Source organism: Lepidochelys olivacea (genome assembly GCF_965140295.1).
Source record: "Lepidochelys olivacea isolate rLepOli2 genome assembly, chromosome: 10".
NCBI lineage: Eukaryota > Metazoa > Chordata > Testudines > Cheloniidae > Lepidochelys > Lepidochelys olivacea.
The window spans coordinates 51,382,428-51,404,365 of record NC_140420.1 but is presented as its reverse complement, the minus strand read 5'-3'; the positions used below and the strand labels follow the sequence as shown (position 1 = coordinate 51,404,365).

At 42.5% G+C, this 21,938-nt stretch overlaps 1 protein-coding gene across 1 annotated transcript in view; it reads right to left on the bottom strand.

Annotated features, from left to right (window-relative positions):
• The window catches only part of CIB2 (calcium and integrin binding family member 2), a 106,742-nt gene extending 85,750 nt beyond the window's left edge, over positions 1 to 20,992 (bottom strand). The window contains exons 1-2 of the mRNA XM_084641336.1: positions 20,434 to 20,992; positions 4,076 to 4,110 (exon numbers count right to left, since the gene is read on the bottom strand). Coding sequence (XP_084497462.1) covers positions 4,076 to 4,110; positions 20,434 to 20,484 — 86 coding nt within the window. The 5' untranslated portion in view covers positions 20,485 to 20,992. The remainder of the gene's footprint in view (positions 1 to 4,075; positions 4,111 to 20,433) is intronic.
• Positions 20,993 to 21,938: the final 946 nt, after the last annotated feature.

Genomic DNA, 21,938 nt, shown 5'->3' with positions numbered 1-21,938 from the left:
CAGCAGTGCCACTGACTTGAAGGTATATATTGTCCCCAAATGTGAAATAGTTGTGGGTGAGGACAAAGTCACAAAGGTCAGCCACCAGGTTTGCCGTGACATTATTAGCCTCTTACAGTTTGTATGGCAACTTCCACCTTCTCTGTATGTATATATATATATATCTTCTTACTATATGTTCCATTCTATGCATCCAATGAAATGGGCTGTAGCCCACGAAAGCTTATGCTCTAATATATTTGTTAGTGTCTTAAGTGCCACAAGTACTCCTAACCTGCATACTGTATGTTTAGCAGAAATTCATCCCATCTCTAACTGTGATGAAGTCAATGATTCTCTCAGGCTGTTGGTTCTATTACTGAGTGTTTCCAGCATGCCCTTAGAAATGAACTAATAGGAGAGAGAGAGAAATTACTCCAGAGAGAAAGGCTCTGAAATGACTCCAGAGAGAAAGGCATTGAATCAGGCTTGGCAAATCACCACATCTAAAAAAGGTTCAAACATTCTGACCTTCTGTTAACATGTCTCTATGAAATTGGAACTCACAGCCAACCAGAACCTTGACCGTAAACCACTTAATTTTGTGTCACCTAAGAGTGCATGAGAAGGATGCCTGCTGTAAGAAACTTTAGCTTATATGTCGAAGACTCTAACTTATTAAAGAGTTTTATAACCTTCTCCCAGATCAATATTTCTTAATAGATTCTCCTCAGAAATTAAGTCAGATTTTCTGGCCTTTTGTTCTCCAGATCCTATCCACATACCACTTTCTTCAACATGGGAATGATCAAAAGCATTCTCCACCCTTGTGCTGCTGAGAATGCTCTTGAGATTAAAGCCCAGGAGTGGAAATCAAGAGAGCTGTGTGTTAGTCCTAACTCATTCCTAACTACAGACTCCCTGTCCTATCTACAGACTCGGTCCTAACTACAGACTTCCTGTATGAAACATGGCAAGTCGCTTATCTTCTCTGTCCTTAAGTTTCCCCTATCTAAAATGGAGATCATCATAATTACTTCCCTCACAGGAGTGCAGTCCAGTTACAATTAATTCATTAATGTTTATAAAGTGCTTTGAGTTCCACAGAGGAAAGGGGCTTTAGAAGTTCATTTTAAAGATGTGTATAAAAGTGTGTGTGTGTGTGCATATGAAAATCAAAATAACCTGTGCAATAGGAGTGCAACATCAGCTGATTTTTACAGAGCTCTGGATGGATACACTGCTGCCATTCAGCATAAACAGGCTGAATTGTCACAGGAAACTGTATGCTTTCTCCTAGTATCAAACTCCCAGGAATATCACTGAACAATTTCTAAAAGTTATATTACCATTTGTCCATTAGTTTGGTGCCCACTTCACTCTTCTGTACCAATTATGACAAATTCTGTTATTGTCTAAGTTGCTGTTCTTCAGCAGAACTGAGAGTCCTGCAGCCTTGGCTGGACATATAATTATCATTCATTTTTATTTTATCTGCATGGCTTTTTGTCAGGTACACTGAACACAGAAATGACATGTCTTTCCAGCTGTAATGATAACATATCATTCCTGGGGGTACACAACTGGGGAGGAGCGCTTTGTCAAAGAAGTTACAGCCAGGCCTACAACAAACCACAAACTGTGGGATAATTTTTAGCCACAGCCTTTGGTAGGGAATGGTTCAGAGCTGCCTAACCACAGCAGGAACTCCTGGGCGGGTGTGTGACATTGCACTCCATATGTTTATGGAAATATGCTTATGAGTGTGAATATAAGGTAACTGGAATATGCTTTATGCAAAAGGTCTCCTGTAAGGTATCATTACAAAGCTTATAATCTACTGAGTGTGTTCATCCTATTTGTATGAATGTATCATTCTTGTATCCGAAGATAGAAATATGAAGTATTACTCTGAAATCCTTTGTAATTATGCAAAGTGTGGGCCATTAATAGTGGTTTAGAATCTTGATCGCTCCCATCGACCAGGACAATTGGTTGTAAATGGCTCTGTTTACTTGTAAGCCTTCCGCATATGTGGGTGCCAGCCAGTGAGTAATGAAGTCTCACAGGACATGTGAACATGTCACATGACACTGGAATCCATCTTAAACCTGGTGCTTTTCCATTTAGAAGGAAGGGTAGGTACCTAGAGAGAGACAAAGGATTCCCACCTTGTGCCAAAGATATAAAAGGGGGTGGAACAGAACAAAGGGGGCTGTAGTCATGAGAAACCCCTAGTTACCACCTGAGCTGGAACTAACAAGAACTGTACCGGGGAAAGGATTGGGCCCAGAATAAGAAGGAGTCTAGTCTGTGAAAGAAGCTTATTGGAATATCTCTGAGGGTGAGATTTACCTGTATTCAGTTTCTTAAATGTATTAGGTTTAGACTTGCGTATTTTGTTTTATTTTGCTTGGTAATTTACTTTGTTCTGTCTGTTATTACTTGAAACCACTTAAATCCTACTTTTTATACTTAATAAAATCACGTTTGTTTATTAATGAACCCAGAGTAAGTGATTAATACCTGGGGGAGAAAACAGCTGTGTATATCTCTCTATCAGTGTTATAGAGGGTGGACAGTTTATGAGTTTACCCTGTATAAGCTTTATACAGAGTAAAATGAATTTATTTGGGGTTTGGATCCCATTGGGAGCTGGGTATCTGGGTGCTGGAGACAGGAAACCTGCTGAGCAGTTTTAAAGTCTGCAGGTTTGGGGGTGTAGTTCAGACCCTGGGTCTGTGTTGCAGCGGAGTAGCGTGTCTGGCTCAACAAGACAGGGTTCTGGAGTCCCAAGCTGGCAGGGAAAATTGGCTCAGAGGTAATTTCAGCACATCAGGTGACAGTCCCAAGGGGGTCTCTGTGACCAAGTCACAGTATGCACCTGAGAAAGGTTCAATGTCTGGGGGCTTAAGGTGAGAGGGTAGCAGCTGCTTCACATACATTTGAAGAGGTTAGTGCCTGTCTTGGTGCTGGCTTGGAACAGCTTTTCACACCTTGTGTTCAGGGACTGGGTTTGTCTGGCCCTTGCACCCATTCCCACCCTTGCACACATGCTCAGAGTTAGCACAATCTAGCCAATTCACATCACAGAAATGCTCTCTCACAGCCCGGCAGTATTTTAGATAATAAATTACAGATAGTAGAGACCTGGGACACATTCAGCCCCCGCATAAGTGGATGCATCTCTCAGTGGCTTTGAGGAAGCCCAGGACAAGACGGCATCCTTTCCTCTGTGCACAGTGAGATAATCCAAGTTATTGGCTTAAACTCACCTCCACTTTCCCAATAACTGTGTACTCACCATGGAGCCATTTAGTCTTTTGTGGACAGAACTCATTGAACATTTGACTCACAGAGTTTTACAGACACAAAGGCAAAGGCAAATAATGTTTTCCACACAGACCACATTTATTCCTGAGCTCAACACAGCTCCTAACATTTGCAAAGACAAAAACCTTTTACCTGCCATTTCTCACAGATGATCGATCGCAGTATGGCTCAATCCTGCACTACTGATGCAGGCAAAACACCTCCACTGAAGTCAAAGAGATTTTTGCCCGCTTCAGAAGGATGGGATTAGGCCCTAGTATCTTCATGAAAATTAAGCTGTCCATAAACCAACACATTTTAATGTTACTGCAATTTCGGCCCCATCTGTCCTGCTCACGCAAAACTTTCACTAACAAGAAAGGATGGGGCCTTTAATGGTTTAACTGAGCAGGTGTGCAAGGGTATAGCAAATACAAAGTTCTTTTAGATGACAGTACAAGTTGGCAGGCATTCAACAGAGGAATGACTTCCCTGAGTTTCCCTGCCAGGATACTACAAGAGTTGGTTTTTTGCTCTCGCCTGTCTTGCCAATGTAACAGTATTACAAAAAGAACAGTAGCAGAACTGATTCCCTAGCTAGTAGCGTATTGGTGAGTTCATACATTTGCGTATTATAGGTACATTTTAGGACCAAATCCTGTGCTCATTTACTCACATGAATAATCCCATTGTCTTTACTGAGTTTCCTCACATGAGTGAGGAGAGCATAATTTGGCCCTTTCCATACAAATTATGAAGGAAGAATGGAGTATGATCTGCTTACCGAAGGATTTCTTTCCGAGTGAAGAAGGTACAATCCTGTTAAAAAAGAAAACACGTTATTGTACTAGAGAGATACAGCTATCAATTGTAAGAAAATGGCTTCTACATTCATGGAAAGAAGATAAGTTTATGCACAGAATCACTACAAAAGGTTTTCTTCCCCCTTCTCCTCCCCCCACTCTCCTGCTGGTATTAGCTCATCTTAAGTGATCACTCTCCTTACAGTGTGTATGATAACACTCATTGTTTCATGTTCTCTGTGTATATAAATCTCCCCACTGTATTTTCCACTGAATGCACCCAATGAAGTGAGCTGTAGCTCACGAAAGCTTATGCTCAAATAAATTTGTTAGTCTCTAAGGTGCCACAAGTACTCCTTTTCTTTTTGCGAATACAGACTAACACAGCTGCTACTCTGAAACCTGTCATTATGCAATACACTGCATTTAGCCGTATGCAGTGGAAATCTATCAACTTCATGAAAAACTCGTACAGATACAGACAGACATCATCTTCCTTTCCAAATGCAAACAAATGGACATCATACCAAAAGGACTGAAGGTAAAAAATCCATTACAATCTACATACCACACAGACTATGCTGACAGCTTGTGCCACATGCTCTCAAAGAAACTGCGGAACCACCTGATCAACATCCTCTACAGCAAACAGGGAAAGATTAAGAATGAGCTCTCAAAACTGGATACTCTCATAAAAAACCAACCTTCCACACAAACTTCCTCGTGGCTGGACTTTACAAAAACTAGACAAGCCATTTACAACACACACTTTGCTTCTCTGCAAAAGAAAAAGGACACTAAACTATCTAAACTACTACATGCCACAAGGGGCCACAGCAATGGTTCCCTTAACCCACCCAGCAATATTGTTAATCTATCCAACTATACTCTTAGCCCAGCGGAAGAATTTGTCCTATCTCGGGGCCTCTCCTTCTGCCCCTCCACCCCCACGAATATGATACAGTTCTGTGGTGACCTAGAATCGTATTTTCAACGTCTCCGACTCAAGGAATATTTCCAACACACCTCTGAACAACATACTAACCCACAGAAACCTTCCTACCAATATTACAAAAAGAAGGATTCTGGGTGGACTCCTCCTGAAGGTCGAAACAACAGACTGGACTTCTACATAGAGTGCTTCCGCCGACGTGCACGGGCTGAAATTGTGGAAAAGCAGCATCACTTGCCCCATAACCTCAGCCGTGCAGAACACAATGCCATCCACAGCCTCAGAAACAACTCTGACATCATAATCAAAAAGGCTGACAAAGGAGGTGCTGTTGTCATCATGAATAGGTCGGAATATGAACGAGAGGCTGTTAGGCAGCTCTCCAACACCACTTTCTACAAGCCATTACCCTCTGATCCCACTGAGGGTTACCAAAAGAAACTACACCATTTGCTCAAGAAACTCCCTGAAAAAGCTCAAGAACAAATCCACACAGACACATCCCTGGAACTCCGACCTGGGGTATTCTATCTGCTACCCAAGATCCATAAACCTGGAAATCCTGGACACCCTATCATCTCAGGCATTGGCACCCTGACAGCAGGATTGCCTGGCTATGTAGACTCCCTCCTCAGGCCCTACGCTACCAGCACTCCCAGCTATCTTCGAGACACCACTGACTTCCTGAGGAAACTACAATCCATCAGTGATCTTCCTGAAAACACCATCCTGGCCACTATGGATGTAGAAGCCCTCTACACCAACATTCCACACAAAGATGGACTACAAGTCGTCATGAACAGTGTCCTCGATAATGTCACGGCAAACCTGGTGGCTGAACTTTGTGACTTTGTCCTCACCCATAACTGTTTCACATTTGGGGACAATATATACCTTCAAGTCAGCGACACTTCTATGGGTACCCACATGGCCCCACAGTATGCCAACATTTTTATGGATGACTTAGAACAATGCTTCTTCAGCTCTCGTCCCCTAATACCCCTACTCTACTTGCACTATATTGATGACATCTTCATCATCTGGACCCATGGAAAAGAAGCCCTTGAGGAATTCCACCATGATTTCAACAATTTCCATCCCACCATCAACCTGAGCCTGGACCAGTCCACACAAGAGATCCGCTTCCTGGACACTAAGGTGCTAATAAGCGATGGTCACATAAACACCACCCTATACCGGAAACCTACTGACCGCTATTCCTACCTACATTCCTCCAGCTTTCACCCGGATCACACCACACGATCCATTGTCTACAGCCAAGCTCTACGATACAACAGCATTTGCTCCAACCCCTCAGACAGAGACAAACACCTACAAGATCTCTATCAGGCATTCTTACAACTACAATACCCACCTGCTGAAGTGAAAAAACAGATTGACAGAGCCAGAAGAGTACCCAGAAGTCACCAACAAAGAAAATAACAGAACGCCACTAGCCATCACCTTCAGCCCCAAACTAAAACCTCTCCAATGCATCATCAAGGATCTACAACCTATCCTGAAGGATGACCCATCACTCTCACAGATCTTGGGGGACAGGCCAGTCCTTGCTTACAGACAGCCCCCCAACCTGAAGCAAATACTCACCAGCAACCACACAACAGAACCACTAACCCAGGAACCTATCCTTGCAACAAAACCTGTTGCCAACTGTGCCCACATATCTATTCAGGGGACACCATCATAGGGCCTAATCACATCAGCCACACTATCAGAGGCTCGTTCACCTGCACATCTACCAATGTGATATATGCCCTCATGTGCCAGCAATGCCCCTCCGCCATGTACGTTGGTCAAACTGAACAGTCTCTACGTAAAAGAATAAATGGACACAAATCAGATGTCAAGAATTATAACATTCAAAACCCAGTCAGAGAACACTTCAATCTCTCTGGTCACTCGATTACAGACCTAAAAGTCGCAATATTACAACAAAAAGTCTTCAAAAATCAGAATCCAGCGAGAGACTGCTGAATTGGAATTAATTTGCAAACTGGATACAATTAACTTAGGCTTGAATAAAGACTGGGAGTGGATGGGTCATTACACAAAGTAAAACTATTTCCCCATGTTTATTCCCCCCCTGCCCTGCAAGTGTTCCTCAGACATTCTTGTCAACTGCTGGAAATGGCCCACCTTGATTATCACTACAAAAGGTTTTCTCACCCCGCCCACCCCCCGCTCTCCTGCTGGTATTAGCTCATCGTAAGTGATCACTCTCCTTACAGTGTGTATGGTAACACGCATGGTTTCATGTTCTCTGTGTATATAACTCTCCCCACTGTATTTTCCACTGAATGCATCCGATGAAGGGAGCTGTAGCTCACGAAAGCTTAAATTTGTTAGTCTCTAAGGTGCCACAAGTCCTCCTTTTCTTTTTAATGAGGTGTCAGGAAATGTAGGCTGTAAAATAACTGACCTATAACTGAGGATATGACTGTCAGAAGGGTTTTATTTATTGATGGACTGAAACATCAGAAAACATATCATGTCTGCTATACATGCTATGTGTGGCATTGCTCAAGCTAGCCCCAGAATTGTGAGATGACCAGACTAGAAAGGGGACTAAGGCCAATAAGAAGAGCTCTGTGCCAAAAACATGCAGTAAATGGACTTGGGGGAATCTGTCTTTTAACTTTTAAAATTTTACTGCAAAATATATACAGCAATCTAAATAGCAAACTATTATTATTAATACTTATTTATATTGTGGTAGTACTTAAGAGCCCCAGTGATGGATCAGGACTCCATTGTCGTAGGCACTGTACAAACACAGAACAAAAAGAAGAGCCCCCTCCAATGAGCTTACAAATTAATCCAGTTTCCCAATGGTATTAGGAGAGACAAGCCATTGCATAGCTGGAAATAATTTACTAAAGTTCAAAACAGAGCTGGCTGACTACGACCAAGCACAGCACCCAGACCTCATGGCGATTCTGAGTGCTGTCTGGTTCAACCATGTCTGTTTCTTTTTTTAGTCACTGTTTACAAACATTCATATGAATGGGGTTGTTGTTTTTTCTGAGGATTGGCACTTCCGACCATACCGCAAAAAGCTCATCATCATTATTGCTTCTAGTTGATGCCCTTGGTGGAGGTCTCAGTAATGGCTAACAACTGACCAGACCATGGAAAATTCACACCTAGATCAGCAAGCTCCCCAGGGATTCAGTCCTGTGAGGTTCTGAGCACTCTGGCCTGGATCTATCAATACACTTGCTAAGCACGCGTCTAAGTGTTTTACTGGATTGAGGCCAGACTGCTCAGCACCTTGCAGGATCCAACATGAGGTGAAGGATGAGCTACATTGTCAGGCACTGTGGGGAAGCATAACCTGCCACTGTCCATACTGCAGTATGCAGTTCTGTGGATAAAGAGAAAATTCCTCTTCACCAGCTCTGTTAATCCAGCGCCTTCCTCCAGCATAGACTCATAGCAAATTCATTGAGACCACGTTTCCCTAGTTTGCTTATGAGAATGTTATGTGGGACTGTCAAAAGCCTTACTAAAATCAAAATATATCACATCTACAAAATATATCACAGCTTCCCTTCATCCACAAGGCCAGCAACCCTGTCAAAGGAGGATATTAGGTTGGTTTGGCATGATTTGTTCTTGATAAATCCATGCTGGCTGTTCACTATTCGACTCTAGGTGCTTACAAATTTATTGTTTATTAATGTGTTCCAGTATCTTTCCAGGTATCAAAATTAGGCTGATTGGTCTATAATGTTATTCACTTGGAGAAAATCCCACCCCAGCCTCCACAGCTGGGAAGGGTTCCCTGGTAGCAGAATTGGCACGGTTCTCCTGGACAAGAGGTTACGGGCAATGTTTGGGGAGCAAACACAGGGAATGGGCATCCTCTGGTCTTCCAGTCTGTTGCCAAGGCACGTGAAGGGAGCTGAGCCTCAGCAGCGCAGCTCCATGGCCTGGCAGGAGGATACCTCCTGCTCCACCCCACCATACTCCTGTGCCCAGCACTTGCCCAGTTTAATCAGGCTGGCACGAGGATTTGGCCCTTAATTATTTTCCTTTTAATGTAAATAATGTAAAAATATATTGCATTTTCCACAGTCAGTTAGTGACAAGGTAATAATGTTTGACCTGTTAGATGTCCTGATTAGAGCAGGTGGGGGAAGCAAATACTCTTGCTCTTTAGATCTCTGAAGAAAAATCATTTAATTCCTGCACTGAGAATCATTTTGGCCAACTGCCTGTTCCTTCCAGGAAGGGCAAAACAGATCCATCATAGCTGGTTGAAGCAGCATCCTCTAGGTTGTCTCAGGTTTCCAGATAGGCGATCACGCCTGCTCCCATCAATTATTAAGTTGTCTTGCTCCTCTCTATATGAAGTGGTAGGAGAGGCCGCTCCTCCTTTCGCATATTGTGTAACAGAATATTGTTACAGGGGCACAATCGGAGGGCTCCTTGTGAGCTGTTGACAGTGATGTCACATTGTCTGGAACTGCACAAAGTGAAATAAGAGCCAGCTGGTTAAGTCTTCATTAATTCCAGCACATGTAACACCTACTGTCAAGGTATCGTTTAAAGACACTTCATTTACCAACGAATGGCTGGTGTAGTTTGACAAATAAATGTGATGCTGTCACTAGCAATCTTCCTGTAATTATATAGACTCAGGAAAGCAATGGAAACTGTTATTTAATGAGTGAGCTAATGTGGGATTTATGTGCAAGTGGATGAAAAAGACAAAATTACCTTTTAAGAATGAGTTAAGCTGCTCTACATTCTAGAAATAAACACATTTAAAGAAGATTTGGAAACACAGTGGTGGACCAGCTATTTTATAACAGTTTCTTTTTGAGCGTGGTGACAGAAAAAAGCATGGTTGAATCATGTTAGGGAGCCATGTTTTAATCCTGCTAGAGCCAAAGGCTAAAACATAGTGACATAGGACATAGGATTGGAAGGGACTTCCAGGGTCATCATGTTGAGTCCTCTACTATTGTAGGCAACCCTGTCACATAATCCTGCTCACTAATTTATCAAGTTCAATCTTAAAACTAGTTAGGATGTTTGCCCCCACTACTCCTGTTGGGAAGCTCTTCCAGAACCTCACTCTTCTGATGGTTAGAAACCTTATTTTAATTCGCACCCTGAATTTATTCATGGCCAGTTTATATCCATTTGTTCTTGTGCCATCAGTGTCCTTTAGTTTACATATCTCTTCTCACTCCCTGGTGTTTACACCCCTCCCCACACACACACAACGTATTTATAGACAGTAATCATATCCCCTCTCAGCCTTCAATTTGCTAGGCTAAACATGCCAAGCTCTTTTAGTCTCCTTTCCTAAGATAGGCTCTCCATTCCCCTGGGTCCTTTCCATAAGTGAATCTCAACCTTTGCCAGGCTGTGACCCCAGGTTAAAAAGAAAAATATTTCAGGACTCCCCAACTGGCTATCCAGAGGTGGTGGTGCTGATCCCCAGATTGAGAACCCATCCTTTACATGGCTCTCCACAGTGGACCCAGGAAAAAAACCATCCCTGGTTATAAAAAGGGTGGGCCATGACAATGTCCCTCAGCCAATTCTGAACGTGATTATTTTTATAATACCAATGGGGTCTTACAGTGGTATAGAGAGGCAAGGTGGGTGAGGTAAAATCTTTTATTGGACCAACTTCTGTTGGAGACAGAGACAAGCTTTTGAGCTACAGGGAGCTCTTCTTCAGGTTTGGGAAATGTACTTAGAGCATCACAGCTATATACAAGGTAGAACAGATTGTTTAGCATATGTAGTTAACATATTTCAAGGGACCATTCAAGGTGAAGTGACCCATTAACATCTCACCAGTCATGGGAGGGAGGGAAGGGGGAAAAAGGCAGTGGGGGGGGGGGGTTAAGTGCTTTACAGATTATTGTAAGAAGCCATAAATCCAGTGACTCTGTTCAGTCCATGATTTTTAGTATCTAGCAAAGTTGTGAATTTAAGCTCTCAGGCTTGTCCTTTGAAGGTGTGCAGGTTTCCTTTGAGGATGAGGACTGAGAGGTCAGACATAGAGTGATCACTTTGTGAAAAGTGTTCACCCACAAGCGATAAGATATTTTTGTCCTTTATCATTTTTCTATGTAAGTTCATTCAAGAGTGATTGTCTTGTTTCAACCAGATAGTTGTTATTGGGGCATTTAGTGAATTGGAAGAAATACACCATGTTGTTAGATGTTTGGCTGTGTGTGCTCCCTCTGTGTGCCGTCCCAGCTCTGTGCTGGTAGCTGGCACAGCAGACCTTTAGTGAACCACCCAAGGACCACAAGATCTGTTAAGGTATGAAGGCACTTGGTCAGGTTTATTGTCAACGAAGCACAGTCCTAGCTCCCCAGATCAATGCCTATAGTTATACTAGCACATGTATGCCCGTGACAATGGAAACAGCTCAGTGAATGGTGGGACTTTCCATTCCCCCCTCAGCTGGCCACAGACACTCCCTCTGAGGTACCTCTTTATACACCGATACAAACAAGTTACTTATTGCCCCTCTGATGGGGCTAGGTGCCACCCATTACCTTGTATTTGTTGGTTCAATCAAAAACATCTATATCCATCACGCTGTCCTCCTGACCTTATCTTTAGGATGGGTCAGCCTGTTCCTGTTATCTTTGGGAAATGTGTTGGTATTGAAGTGTTCTGGTACCATCCTCTGGAATGTGTGTGCATGTGTATTCTTGTGCCTAGCACTACTTAGGAAAGAGCATTGGCCTGCTAAACCTAGGGTTGTGAGTTCAATCCTTGAGGAGGCCATTTGGGGCAAAAATTGGGGATTGGTCCTGCTTTGAGCAGGGGGTTGGACTAGATGACCTCCTGAGGTCCCTTCCAATCCTGATATTCTATGATATGTGTGTTTTTGCAATATTGGCCCTGTTCTCGCCAGGTTCTGTGAGCAAGCCCTGCCTCTAGTCATAGCCTGACTTTGCTTTAAATTAGCAAAGCTTTGACCACTATTTTAGTCCAGGCCTCAGGCCTCATACTAGGCCTCTGATACAAGGGCTTATGTTTCAGGCCCTCTTCCTACTACACACCACATTCTGTGATATGCATCTGTAGACTCATGGATCTTAAAGGTGTGCTGTGGGGGGTATTGCATCATCATAGCAGTGGAGATATGGCTACAGGTTTTGTATCTGTTCTTCTGTCAGGGTCTGGTGCCAGTTTCAGTTTGTGAGTCTTGGTCTGTGGGGAGCTTGCTTCTAGAGATGAGCCTGGAGAGGTTGGAGGGATTATTTGAAGACCAGAAGAGGGGGTTTAGGAAAGATGTCTTTTAGGATGTGGTCCCCATCAAGTGTGGGTTGTAATTGTTTGATGATATACCGTATAGGTTCCAGGTGACAACAAAAGGTGTGCGACTGGAGGGACTTTTATTTTTGTATTGAAGCAGGTTCTCTCAGGGTATTTGTGTGCCTGTTCTATGATGTGATGACCTATTTCTCTGGTGGAGTGTCCTTGTTGGGTGAAGGTGTTTTTAGGTGAACTAAGATGTATATTCCAGATCTTCTTGTTGGAGCATATTCTGTGGTACTTGAGTGCCTGGCTGTAGAGAACAGATTTCTTGGTGTGTTTGGGGTGGTTACTGGATCTGTGAAGGTAGGTGTGATGATCCGTGGGTTTCTTATATATAGTTGTCTGTAGGGTTCCATTACTGAAGCTGATCATGGAGTCCAGGAAGTTGATGCTGATGTGAGAATGTTCTAGAGAAATTTTAATGGCTGGGTGGTGGTGGTGGTGGTGGTGGTTGAAGTTGTGGTGGAAATCTATGAAGGAGTGTAGGTTGTCTGTCCAGAGGATGAAAATGCCATCAATGTAACCATCAGGAATTAAGGCCTGTAGCAAAACTAGTCTCCAGGCAGCCTCATCAGTACAGCTGGCCTGCAACACCAGTCTGATTAGCCATGCAACCTGATTGGCTGCTGAGGCCAGCAGGGTGGCTCTTAAGCCAGCAAGAGCAGCAGCTTGCTACCTTCTCAACACTTATGCCCACCACTGTACCTGCTCCTGTGCTACCTTGCTCCTGCTGCTCCTGCCTTGCACCTAATCTTGCCATGGTCCTGTCCCTGCCTTGAGCCTTTCCTTGCCTAATACTCTACTTGCTCCACTTTCTGACCTCAGGTTTTGACCCCTGGCTCTGGCTCCTGACTATGGACTCTGGCTTTGACAAGTTGCAAAGTGTGGATAAGATTAAAACTACCCCAAAGTTTAGGCATGTTGATAGCTGCAGTTTTGGTTTGTTCCATCACAGAAACTTCAAGGATGTTCGCATCCTGGATTTTGGTTCAAGCTTCTCTCTAGTAACAAAGGCATCATCCCTTTATATAGGCACTTTAAGTAACATGCTGTCTATAAACTCATTTCAGGACTGCATGTTCAAATGTAAGCCCAAGGTCTAAAAAGTGTTTTGCATTTGAGAAGATTGGCTGATCCCACCTGGCATATAGTAAATAATTTTATTACATTTTGTAGTGGCTGGAACTCTGGCAATTTAATTCCAATTTAATTAAAGACTTTTGGCCAGGATAAACATGGAGGTGAATCATCTGATTTTCATCTGGCAATTTCATTCATACAGAAGATTATATAATGAGAAAGAATAAGTAGTAAACTAGCACTTTATATTACCTCCTTTATAGTGGAGGGTGGATGGGGCTGGGAGAGATATGGGTTTAGTGGTCTATGTATTAGATTGGCACTACCTATCCTCCCTCAAACTAGAAGTTCAAATCCCAGTAGAATCACCCCATCTTTCTAAGAGATAGAACATTTACTACCATGTACATTACTGCATGTGAGTCTTCCTGATCAAACCTTAACAACCACACACCTGTCTATGCTGCATGGGTATTGATGCTCCCATGGCATTTTTCATAAAAGCAGGGGCCAGATCCTCAGCTGGTGTAAATGTCCATAGTAAACCAAGTTAAAACAATTTGCGCAAACTGAGGATTTGCCCTCAAGAGTTTATCCCCATGACCCCAGCCAAAATATTCCCTTCCTTTTTGATCCCCACTGTTATACAGATGGCTGAACTACCTTCAACCTACTAGAGGTGCTCTCTGTGTGTGAAAGCTTCTGGAACTAAGATCCTGCTCTCCAAGTAGGAAATGCACAATGTTACATGTTTTAGCCACTGAGATAATGTCTCCTCCTTTTATGTAGATCTAACGTTCCATTTATGATGTGCCAATGGCCTTAAAAATAAAAGCTAATTAGATGTCTGTTGAAGGGTCATTGATGTCCTTAGAAGTTAGATGTCATATAAGCAAAGGTGTACTTTATCTACTAATGCACCTTCACCATTAAATTTCTTTTTTCTGTTTACCTGACTGGGGCAGTAGAAATATAATGAGCTTCTTTTGGTCATAAACCAACCACAGTCCAATTAACTCTTCAGGATTCTCCTTCCCTCATACCCCATCACCTTTACACTGAACACTAGGCCTAAATGTCAAGAGTCTGAGTCTGTTCAAATGTGCTCAGAATCTAAAATTTGTTCCAAGTAGTATTATGTGTTGCCTTAATTAGCAAGGGTGAAGTACTGGCTTTTCAGCATAGGCGATCAATTCTTAAATTTAACCCTAATTTGGATGATTTTTTAAAGAGGTTTTTTGAGGGCAGAAGATTAAGAGAAAGGGGGGAGGGGCTCTCTTCCATTCTCATGGGAGGATTAATAGCCATCTTGTGCTTTAAGGGATAAATTACAGCCACCCTTTTCTGGGTGCACAAGGTTGAGACAAGGTTGCAGCAGGAAGTTGAATTGCAGTAGAGCAATAGTCCTGAGGTCAGAGAGGTGCCTTTTGCTGCCCCTATGAAAATCTATCTAGATTTAGCCAAAATCTAAGCCACAGAAAATCATCATTTGTGCATATGCATATGCACAAGTTTCTGGTACAATTTGATCTCCTACCTGGCTGTACTGTACATGTTCTCAGGCCATAATGAGCATCCCACAGCTCTTCAAAGTGAACACAGAATTCTAAATGCTCAGAACACTGGCAAAAGGGTGCCTGCTCCTACTGTTCTCACCAAAATGCCCTTTGGCCTAGGAAAAAGTGCATAGACTGAGAGCCAGGCAGCCAAGAGCTCCAATCCCACCCTCTGCACTATACAACCCTTACTACTGGGCAAGGCCTCATTCCCCTATGCAATGAGGGAACCAAGTATCATTTCCACAATTTTATAGATTAGCTCTGGCAGAGCTAGGATTAGAAACAAGATCTCTAATATAGCACACCAAACTCTCATTCATTAAGCCAGAGGTTCTCAACCAGGGGTACGTGTACCCCCAGGGATATGCAGAGGTCTTCCAGGGGATACATCACCTCATCTAGATATTTGCCTAGTTTTACAACAGGCTAAATAAAAAGCACTAGTGAAGTCAGTACAAACTAAAATTTCATACAGCCGATGACTTGTTTATATTGCTCTATGGACTATACACTGAAATGTAAGTACAATATTTATATTCCAATTGATTTATTTTATAATTATATAGTAAAAATGAGAAAGTAAGCCATTTTTCAGTAATAGTGTTTTGTGACACTTTTGTATTTTTATGTCTGATTTTGTAAGCAAGTAGTTTTTAAGTGAGATGAAACTTAGGGATATGCAAGACAAACCATACTCCTAACTGGGGTACATTGGTCTGGAAAGGTTGAGAGCCACTGCATTGAGCCATACTGCTTCTCAAAAAGAATATGCCAAATCTATAGGCTTGGATATGATTTCAGTAAAATTGGGCTACTTCTGCATACTTACTTTTATGATACCTACAGATTAAAAAAAAAAAAATACCCCAGAGTCCTAACTTTAGTCCCTTGCTCTAAATGCTGGAACATATTTTTCTTGTGGAACTATAAATAGAACTCAGGAGTTCTAAATTTCAATCCCCTAGTCTCATCATTAGAACATGCTCTCCTCCTAGAACAAGACAGAGTACCCAGGAATAAGCATAACCCTATAAGCATATATATATATATATATATATATATATAGTCTGACTCCAGTGAAGACACTGGAACTCCTCACATGCTTATTTTAGGGCTTATCTAAAATAGGGCTATTCTAAAATAACTCCATGTGTGGATACTCTTATTCCAGAATAAGAGTGCCCTTTTCCAAATTAGCTGTAAAAAGTGGAAGTGTTCTGGAATAGCTACTCTGCTTTAAATTCAAACCCTACCTTATTCTGGAAGAGCTTGCATGTGTAGACAACTGCCCACAAATGGTCTGAATGAAATCATGGGGGCACCCACAAAGTCATGTCAGGTACGTAATACTCAGTGTGAGTAAGGGTGACCAAATCTGGCTGTTAGACACAGAGAATGGGATTTTCAAAGCCACCAGGAGTTTAATTTGAATGGAAATTGCGTGTTCACTGCTCCTTAAGAAGCTTTTAAAAGCTCAATCTTAAAATACACTGTTAGAGAAATGTTTCTTTTCTATTGATTAATGTTTACTCTTTTCTCCTCCAGACATTACTTCTATTTTGCATTTGTATGTTAAAATGATTTCACTAACCTGAGCATAGGGAAATGGCAGTAGAAAGCAGAGAGCCCTGGTAGGATTTGTTTTCCTACTAGTATATAGTTTTTAACTGACATAAAGTTCTGCTGGGAAACCAATCTGTGCAAAAGCCCATTTCCTTTGAATTTCCAAAGCTTTTCAATGTGCTTATTTAAAGAGCTGTCAACTGGTGCGCTACACTAAGGGAATAAAGGCTGCCAAATGATAGGAGAAGGTATTAGATTTGTAGCTTTGTAGAATTTTGATGGTTAATTTGCCTCCATCTTTCACTAAAATAAGAGATGGAGAGGGTTTAAATATGATCAAGTCTCACTACATAGCTCTCTTACAAACAGTTTCAGTCAAATATTCATCTCCAGACTTACAAAAACCTCTCCTTAAAATACATTATATAGTGTAATGACACAAGGATCATCTTGTGGATGATTGAACCCAAAATTTCTGGGTCTAAATGCAAGAGCTAAAAGACCAACTCCTTAAGCCTATATGGTATAGATCTATTGAAGTACCATGTATAAAAAGGCCATGTCTCGGTTGCCAAGGAGTCATTCAGATGCCACTGTGATGAGTATGGTACAAATGCCTAGACAGATATAAGCGGGCAGGGGGAAGCTACCTAATTCCAATTACCAAAAGTGCAAAATAAGGATTGATCAAACTGCAAGGTCCATTTTAAACGTTTTTACATTTCATGAGTAATGTTTTTAATTCACAATCCTGATGTTGCTGAGGTGAGTTCTCTTTCATAAAGACCATCTGTGAGTTACATGCACACAGGTGCATATCAAGTGTACTCTAATCTATATACACCATATACTATAAGGAATTGGTCCTTTAGCAAAAATGATCGAGGCTCTTTTAATTTAGATCTGGAAGTCCTAGACTCAATGGATTTGGCATCCTAGCTCTCTTAGGCCCCTTTGAATTTCCCACCCATTGTTTCCAAACAATGGAAAGTCCATATTTTAAACAGCTGTGGGCCCAGTGCTCTATGCTCCCCTTCCTCCAGCACAACAGAGACACCCTTGAAGAATTTCAATGGTGGAAAGGGGGCAGGTGGGTTAGCAGGTCTCCAGCCTATTCTCCACCTCCCCAAACCTACACAACATCACATGTAAGTTACTGCAGCCAGGGGGCCACTGCTAAGTACATGACAGAAAAACACCATAACTTACTACATACTCTTGGTCACATCTTGTCCTACTTATGCTGGTGTAAATCTTCAGCTTCAATGGTATTACTCTGGAGTATGTAGGGAGTTATGTCACCTCTTCCTCATCTCTGTGGAACACTCCACATGGCTCCTGTGGTTCAGGGGTCTAGGGTCAGCAGGAAGCCAGGGTGAAGAGTGGGAGAACACATGCAGTGTGGAAGAAAGAGACTTGGTGCAGATGCCCCAGGGCTATAATGGTGCTTCCAAAATCCTTACATATCTAGAGGATCCAAACATTGATCCCTGAATCTGCCCTCAAAGAAGAATGGAAAGGAAGCTCTGAGGTGGGTATCACAGAAGTCCTTCACCCACAGATGGGAATAACCAGCACAGGGGGATTTTAGCTTTTTTGCTTGAGTAAACTGGAAACTGCAATTAACTTACCCAAGTTGGGATATTCAAAGAAAAAGGCTGAAACTCCATCCTTAGGCTAAATCTTGTTTGCCTTACTCATGCAGGTAGCCCTGCTACCCTCAATGGGACTGCTTGTGTGAGATAAGCAGGATAGGGTCTCCTGCTCCTTCACTTATGCTGCCATCAATGTACAATAATTGATGCTCCAGAGAAGGCAAATAAGCAGTAAAACACTTTGCCTACTTTGCCACTTTGCCTGCACAGTGTATGTGGGTAATATTCCTTCCTGACCCATGGGGTGATTAGCTGATGTCCTGAAGCATGAAATTCAATTGCCCTTATCTTAACATGCATAAAAACAAATGTTATTACTGGTCATAAAATTATCCAGCCCTTTTAAAAATCCAGTGACTCTAATTAATTTTATGACCTCCTGCAGAAGAGAAATTCCATAGGCTAACTCAACCCATTGTGCCTAGCTACTGCAAGGGTCTGAGATAAATTTCCCGATGTTATGAAAGGTATGGGCTGCAAATTCAAGATGAAGTGTAATGAATTAAGGATGGCATTTCAGCTCTAACATTTGCCAGCTTGTGCCAAGATGTTAATGTTAATTACATTCAGATCTTGTTTTGTTTTACTGCAGCTGGGTCTCCGCTCTGTGTTCACTTTTATTGGTAGTAGGAATATAGACATTTGGGTGTTTTACAGATCTCTGATTTCCCTCTCCACAACATGTTGAGCATTGCTATAAACATAACCTTGGTTAAGCTTGCGGAGGTTACAGAATGTACTACAATAACCGATGGCAGGTTGCGGTGAGATCAGCAACTAAGTAAGGTTAAATGAGCCTTTCCCGCATGCTGCTTGTGATCACTATATGAACATGACAAAGCACATGTCTGTGACATTATGAAAGGGAGGAATCCAGTCAGCATATTGGATCGTGTGTGAATGTATTTATTCTTATATTGTATTATGAAACTATCCTGTTTTCATCATAGGAGAGCTGTTTTAAGGTGAGAAGTAACAGGCAAAGTATAGAAGAGCATTGCCTTTTGCCTACTTCAGTATTTGTTAAATATTAAGAAATCTGAGAATGTCCCCATCTGGGGTTGTTCTAAATAAATCTTAAATAAATAAGTTAAATAAATAAACTTGTGCCACAGGTGCCACAAGTACTCCTTTTCTTTTTGCGAATACAGACTAACACGGCTGTTACTCTGAAACCTAAATAAATCTAGTTTCTGAAATTAGGCATTCCATTTTAAAGCCTGATTCAAAGCCCACTGAGGCTAGTGAAAAGACTATTGACTTTAGATCAGGTCCTGGGTCAGGAGAGAAGCTGAATGTTGCAATGTTATTTACTGCACTATTCACTCTACTGTCATTTAATGCTTTGTGGAAGAGAACAGAGCAGCCAGCCCCCTATACCTCTCGGGATAGTTATATAGCTCCCTCTTTTCTCTGCTTTCTCCTATTTTACATTTTGTCATCTTTTATTCTCTTGGATTTGTGCAAGATGCCAGCTACTGCAGGCAGCTCCCCACCCTGCTTCAGGCACCTCTGCAGTGTGCTGAGATGTTGAGAATGGAGATGGGGAAAGACTTTGGTGGGCAGAGAAAAAATGCAACAGAGGTGACATGTTGTATTCAAAGAGATATAAAAAACCTGTCACTTCTGGAGAGTGCTGTTCCCAAAATGCAGATCTCTCTTTGTCAGGGGGAGGACAATCTCCACCCAGAAGTGTGAGCAAACCTAGGGCAACCATATCTAATGGATTGAAACTGAAACACCTCTCTACGTCTTTGAAGAGCAGTGAGTGCAGTACATAGTTGTTAGGAGACATGAAACTGACCTGTCTATAAATTTCCTTGCCACTGAAGGGATCAGGGACATGAAGTGCAAGTGTGTCTGATTGATACAATCTCTTCTATAAAACATGCTAAATGCAAGGATCACTCTAAAACCTCCCATTTATCACAGTGGTCACAAACTTTAATCTCTGTTTCCTCGTCTTCCGTGTCTGGGATTTGATTCCCCTTCCTGGTGGAGGGGAAGAGTTCTTTTTGCACCAGGATAGGGGACTGGACTTATTTGCATGCGCAAACACACACTAATTATCTAATTAACAGGTATAAGAGGTGAGGGAGAGAGACAGTAAAGTATAAACATGTCCCTACAAGCTAAGTTGGATCATACATCAAAAACCAGAGCAGCATATTCAGATCACCCCCTTAATGCAAACTTAGGAATCTTACCTGATAGGCATCTAGCTGTTCATCAGTAAATATCGTTTGCTTATTACCCATCTTAAATGAGGAATTCTCCCTTTGTGCAAATGCATCACATAAGAAGTTGCAAGAGTTCTCTGTACTGTAGGCATTTAGAGCATATACACTTCGTGATCGTGCTGAAGAAATCCCCAAGCCCGCATTGAACTGCACTTGCCTGCACCTGTCCGGCTAGCAAGGAGCAATGAAGTCGTTTCTGGGAACCTTGGCAAAGGCTGCTTTTTGATGTGCCAGGAGGGATAAGGTTAAAATCCCAGGCAGGTATCACCCAGAAATGGTGGTGCCATCGTCCTTTCCCCTGTTTTCCTCGAATACAGTACAGGGCTTGTGTGGCGTGAAAACTGATGAGGAACATCCAGTGTCAGAAGGAAACGAGCTCTCTGCTGCCCCAGTCTCTGTCTCCGCGGCACTCCCTCTCTGTAACTTCCCGGTGTGAGAGTAGCTCTGCACCACTAGGTGTCGCCCGACAATCCATTTATCTTCCGCAGGAGGCTAGCAAGAGAGGCTGGCTGGGTTGCTCCAGTCCATCAGGGACAGGACCCCAATGTGGATTTTTATTGCGGGGAAATGTATTGCTGCCATGCGCTGGGTTCAGCTAAAAGCCAAGGGAAATACAGGAACAAGGTGTAATGAGGAACATGAGGGGCTGCAGGCAACATGCTGAGCGTGCCAGTAAGAACAATAACCCGAGGTAAAAAAAACCCCATGGCCATGTTATTGTAAGTGGAATGGGCTTCCGGACAAACTACAACTGGCTTTTCTGAGACTGCCGTTGAACAATGACGCCCCTGGACGCTCCAGCAGCATGGCATTTTCCTTTCCCCCACCCCCCTCCCACCACACACACACACATATATACACCCACACTCTATCAGAGACCATAATCCAGCCTGCTTCAAATCAATCTTAATAACTGAATGAAGACTGTATAGAGACAATGTGGATGAGGCATTATTTTGTATTGGACCAACTTCTGATGGAGAGGGTGACAGGCTTTCCAGTTTCTCCCTGAAGAAGCGCTCTGTGTAAGCTGAAAAGCCTGTCTCTCTAACCAACAGAAGTTGATCCAATAAAAAATATTAATCTAATATCCTGGAACCTACACAGCTACACCACCACTGCATACAATAATTTGCATAGACAGGCAGCAATGCCTAGTGGTTTGAACAAGGCACCAGGGCTGACCCTAGACCACATGGCGCCCCCTCCATTTGTTAAACTTTTGGATACCTTACTTTTGTTGCATTTATAGCCCATTTCATGACTTTGATGCATGATTTGCATGCATGATTTATCCCTTTCACATAAGACAATAAATTTGCATGCAAATCATGCATCAAAGTCATTAAACAAAAACCCCGAGCCCAATGCCCCTGAAGCCTGGCACCAAAGGCAGTTGCCTGGGTTGGCTGCCCCTAAATCTGGCCCTGCAAGGCACTAAGGGAACCAAGGTATCTGAAGTCAGAGTCTCC